Raw genomic sequence first — 5,757 nt, forward strand, 5'->3', positions numbered from 1 at the left:
CACAGAAGGCTGTTCCTGATGGTATCTGGCCAATGAATGTTGAGTATCTTACATAGAAAATTTTTTATAAATATTTCTAGCTTTTTGACGATGGCTGCAGCAGACCTCCAAGTTTCAGCTCCGTGCAGTAGAACTGTCGTACTGAAGAATGTGACTTTGATATTGATTGATAATTGCTTTGAGTTCTATGTGTTGTTCAACTGTTGGAATGCTGTCTTCGCTTTGTCAATCATTGGCATTTTGTCTGTATCAGATCCTCAACGTTCATGGATGCTACCCATTTACGTGAAACACTCCACATTTTCCATCAAGTGTGATTGCGTCAGTGTTCTTCAAGTTATACTTCAAGATCCTTCTTTTTCCCTCGTGTTTGTTGAGGTCCACTGACGCAGGTCATCTGTGAAATCCGAATCGTCTAGTTGCATCCAAGTTGTCCATTGTATTCCGTTCGTCCCTTTAGATGTCGAGAACCTCATAATCCAATCAATCATCGGAGAAAAAGAAACAAGGGAGAGTAGGCAACCTTTTTTGACTTTGGTCCCCACTTGGAATGAGTCACAGCTGTCCTTCATACACAACTTTGCACTGTAGTCCATCATATGAATTCCATAATGTCCGTCTATCCACACTATCAAATACTTTCTCATCGTCAAGGAAGTTAATGTATAGTAACAAGTCCCATTTAATTGACTGTTCAACGATGATCCGTAGTGTTGCGATCTGGAATGTGCATAAGCAATCCTTTCGGAATCCGACCTCTCGATCTAGAAACCAGGCAACTATTGAGTCTTTCACCTAGTTCAGCAACACTCTGTTGGAAACTTTTCCTGGTACTGGCAATAATGTGGTGCCTTTGTATTTCTCACATTTGCTCAGATCTTACTTTGATATCTTCACGAGGTGTCCTTCTTTCCAGTCTGTCGGCACTTGTCCTTCCTTTAAGATTTTCCTGAATATAGTGTGAAGCATCTTTGCAGTTACTTTTATGTCTGAGTTCAGTACTTCAGGTGGTATAATGTCAGGTCCTACTGCTTTCACACTCTTGACTTGTTTGATAGCTGTGCTGACGTTTTTAGTCGTTGGTGGAGTAACAGACATAGGAATTTTAGAATTAGCATAATAAAGTTGTGAAACACACATTCTGAACAACAGGTACATTTATTTCCTTCAGCAGTATTTTTTCAACGTTGTTCGAAATAATTCATCAACCCGAATATTTCTATGGTTATCTATTCAACATGTAATGCGGGACTAAGAAGTTAGTTAGTGCATTATTTTTAGCTCTCTTAAGTATAATAGTTCCGTGCACTCAAGTTGCTATCTTAGTTTTTTCATTATTTAACCACACTATCTCAGGATTAACTGTTTCTTTTGTATCATCTGTAATCCAAGACTCGAATGAAAATCATCATACAGACTTTTTCACACTATTCAGTTAAATAAAGAAAACAATCTTCATTTAAATCAAGTTCATCTCTAATTTTAATTGTATTGTAGTGAGTAAGAACACAAGTGAGGCAATCGAATGTATTTGAGTACGAAATTACAGAATATCACACTAAAATCTGAGAACCATACAGTAAATACTTAATTTGCAAAATATCAATCCATTGTCTCAGATTTCATTGTTACTGCATTTTCATACCAATGGCTTTCCGTTCCCATTCTTTCCTTCTCTATCTTCTACTGAAATAAATTCTATTTCTGACTACCGTTATATACTACTTATGTGTATATATGTAGCACACACCACAGTATAAAAGTGATAAGCAATTATGGAAATTAGTTGATTAATTTATCTTCATATAATGCTTAGAGTTTTATAGTACAAAAAGGCTTTGAATCGTAAGACAGTAACAATGAAAATAGTTGAATAACCTAGTTGAAGATTAAGCAATCAATGATGAACTTTAACCTAAGATCTGAAATACTACTACTTATTCACTTCAGTACCTTGTTAATATTAGATCACTTTTAATGTGAATTATCCATATTTATTTATTTATTTGATGAGGATAAATACAACAGTAGTAGACTATTATAGAGGTGACTAAATCATACAATGTGATTACAATAATTATTGATTTCTATATATAAGTTACCAATTCTATGTTTACAATTTAAATGACACATTTAATTATCTTTTGTTTTTATATATTTTACTTAAGAAAATGTAATGTAACACCCACTTTTAAATCTTTTGATCAATACATCAAGGTCATCTCTGTGGTATAAATTCTATAGAATATTTAAGAAAATATGTATTTCATACAACTAATATAAAAAGCTTGACAACATAAAGTTTAATTTTAAAAATTTCACCATTAAAACAAACATTCTATACAATAAACTATTACATTTGACTTAACAGTTTGATCTATATCTATATCTATATATATATTGAGTAATTAAACATGTCATCGCGTAATAGATCAAAAAGTCGAACATATTATTCACAAGCTGGTGATCATTATGTGGATAGCAAATCTAAACAATTACTCTTTCAAGAAGCTCAAGTATGTACAATGGGAAGAACTATATTAAAGAATAATGAAGCATTTGATGCAAATGCAGCTGATAATTTAATAGAAAAACATTTTAAAAGACGAAAATCACATGGTTCAATGTATTGTTTAGTGGATAGAGTAAGATTTCAGAAAAGTAAATCAACTGGATCACGTTCATACAGATCTGATCTAACTTATAGAGAAATTAATCGCTTTTATGAACACAAAAGTCGACCTGATTGTTTTACATTAGGAATAGAAGATGAAAGAACTGGGAGACGATCTTATGAATCATATAAATGTAAGCGACCTGAAGATGTTGGTTTGCTACGTAATACAATACTTAAAGCACAACAAGATCCATTTTTTCTTTTAAGAGATTCTACAGCAATCCGTCAAATTTCGGTATCACCAACATACTACCATGATACTTCACCTCGAAATGGTCCAGTTACAGTGATTACTGTCCCACATGAGCATACCAGATCGTATGAGAGGACAGTTCGCTCCCCATCACCAGTGTATATTAGACCTGTGACAAGACAGAGTGTACGTCGCTCACCTTCACCTGAAGATGTCTATGTGTATCGGAATAGTCGACCAGTCAGTATTGAACGACGATATGATACAATAGAACCAAGTAGACCACGTAGTGTTACAAGCTATAGAACCGTATCTAGTCCAGCGGTGAATGATGAAGTAACTTATCTTAAAGTAGATAATCAATCAGGAGCTCAAATATCTCCTAACGGTCCAATATACATGTATGTTTCAAGATCAAGACCTGCAGATGATTTGGTATCATCACCAGATGTATCAAGTTATCAACCAACAAGGAGAAGCATCTATTATAACAGATAAGTGTTTTTTTCATAAGACAAACTATGTCATAGTTGTAGAGGATATGCGACATTCATTTTTTTTCATCTCTGTTTCTTCTCAGCTAACAAACATTAATATGTTCACTTTTTTTAAAAATTTTGTAACAATATTTTCTATATATCCACGAAATGTTTAAATTCACTATAAGTCCATGTTATATATATGGAAGGAATGTATTATCTAGTTCATTCGGAAGTTTCATGTTAAACATTTATGTCTATTTTCTACCTATTTTTACTGATGTATATGATAGTTAATTTAGGAGAAAAAAATTGATAAAAAGTAAACCTCATACATGAACTCTAGTAACCATTCAATAAAATAATTAATTTGTAACATTTAATTTCAAATTTGATAATAATATCTGTTTTTTCTTATGTTCCTTCTTGAATATATTGAAAGAGGATGAAATAGTAAAGTGTCAATGAAGAAAAACTCGCTTTTTCGTTGTGTTTTTATTGTATAATACTTTTATGGTTTAATGTAATAGTAGATGTAATTCAGAATGACAATATTACTTTACTTACTTACTTATTTACTGATGCCTTTTATTCCTCGTGAAGGAGCATAGGCCGCTCACCAGTACTCTTCATTCAACCCTGTCCTGGTCAATCCTTCCCAGTTCTTTCCAGTTGTTATTCATCCTTTTCATATTTGCTTCTATTTCCCGACGTAATGTATTCATTAGCCTTCTTCTTTTCTGCTTCTCTTCAGGATTGCAAGTGAACACTTGCCTCATAATGCAGTTATAATGATTACTGTATTATCAATATTATGAATGGTATTTTCAAGTAATTTAAACTAATGTTATTAACCATATGACAATTTTAAATTTGATTACATAACTTTGAAAAGATCTTTAACATTCTTTTGTTTTGTTTTTGTTTATACATCAACAAATAATCTTATAAAGTGAAATTATTCACTAAATGACAAGAATCATTATGATGGATTATTGAAGTGAATTGTCAGTGTCTACTTGAAAATTAAATACTTTTGTGAAAACGAAAATTGTGAAAAAAAACCCAAAAAAAATGACATTTCATTATTTATTCAGTCTATAGGTTTGTACACTGTTTTTTTTTATTTATTATTTTGATGGGATATACAATAAGTTTGTTGTAACCGGGTATTATTTAGATATATATTTTTTAAAAGAAGTGATCTTATATGGTATGATGAGGGGGGTTTCTCGACTGGCTGGCTGGATGGCTGGCTAAGTGACTGACTGATTGAAACGTTTTTTTTATTTATAAAAAAAGAAGATGATTCTCAGTAGTTTGATCATTCAATATTACTATCAATTCATTAAATAAAAGTTTCCTTAATATTCTTAAAATGAATGTTGTAACAGATTGATATCATGTTGAATTCAACAAAAAAAATCATAAATTGTTTATATATTAGTTAAAGCATAAAGTTAACAGTTTGATAAAAAAAAATGGAAGAACCACCTTTGACTGTTTCATGTTACTTAGAATGTAAACGAAAATTTAACTTATTGAAAGGTTTGAGTAAATTTGATTGAAAATAGATTTTATGTGGTCTAATCCCTGTATTTATTGAGAAATGATTAACTAAATCGTGATAACAGAAATTATTATAAAAGTAAGTAGATGATCGAATAAAGATACATCAAATTGTAAATGCCTAACATGTTTAATTTCATTCATATTGTTATTCATAATATTTTGAATGTTTAATCAGTAATAGGCTGAATGTTTCAAGTTAAAAAAAAGATCAATGATAAGTAGTCTGTAGAATAGTGATATGTTATTGTATTGATTTAAAGTAGAACTATTGACTCTTTAAAGACTATACACCATGAATTGTTTAGCTTTATTACTTATATCGACAAGTATGTGGAATCGAACGTTTAGCCTACATATAATGTAAACATTTTATGGTATTTTTTTTTAATATTGAAAAGAAAACCATCGCAATTAATCATTTGTATATTACTTGGTAAAATTGTTTCATGCTGAAATAATTTTCTAAACTATACATGATTGACATAATCCCTGTAGTGATGAAATATTTTTGTTCCATTTGTCACTTGGATATACTTTCTATCCTTAGTATTATAAAGCATTAAATCTTATAATAAACACATTATATTTTATCAGTATAGAGGTTGTGGAGATTGTTAAGTTTTTGGTTGAGATCATGATCTCAACCAAAAACTTAACAATCTCCACAACCTCTATACTGATAATTAACATGTGCTCACTAGTGACTAGCTTCGTGAGGGAATTCTCGGAGTTCTAGTGAGAAGTCGTGACCAGTGGAGCTAATCCGTGTCGGGTAGAGACAGGTATCTACCTCAGTACAATGGAAGGTGGTCGCGCAATTTCGTGGATTGGTTGAT

At 31.4% G+C, this 5,757-nt stretch overlaps 1 protein-coding gene across 2 annotated transcripts; it reads left to right on the top strand.

The window, feature by feature from the left end:
- Positions 1-2,273: 2,273 nt before the first annotated feature.
- MS3_00004297 (uncharacterized protein) lies at positions 2,274-4,549 on the top strand (the record flags this gene model as incomplete). Of its 2 annotated transcripts, XM_051212207.1 has the most annotated exons (2): positions 2,274-2,808; positions 2,887-4,549. In XM_051212207.1, the coding sequence occupies 2 exons, from the start codon at positions 2,415-2,417 to the stop codon at positions 3,366-3,368; spliced, it is 876 nt and encodes a 291-aa protein (XP_051072359.1). In that variant the 3' UTR covers positions 3,369-4,549. The 2 variants fall into 2 exon arrangements, with proteins under 2 accessions (XP_051072359.1, XP_012794047.1); XM_012938593.2 differs by having other exon boundaries at positions 2,415-4,549.
- Positions 4,550-5,757: the final 1,208 nt, after the last annotated feature.

The sequence above is a fragment of the Schistosoma haematobium genome, chromosome ZW (genome assembly GCF_000699445.3).
Source record: "Schistosoma haematobium chromosome ZW, whole genome shotgun sequence".
NCBI classification, from domain to species: Eukaryota; Metazoa; Platyhelminthes; class Trematoda; order Strigeidida; family Schistosomatidae; genus Schistosoma; species Schistosoma haematobium.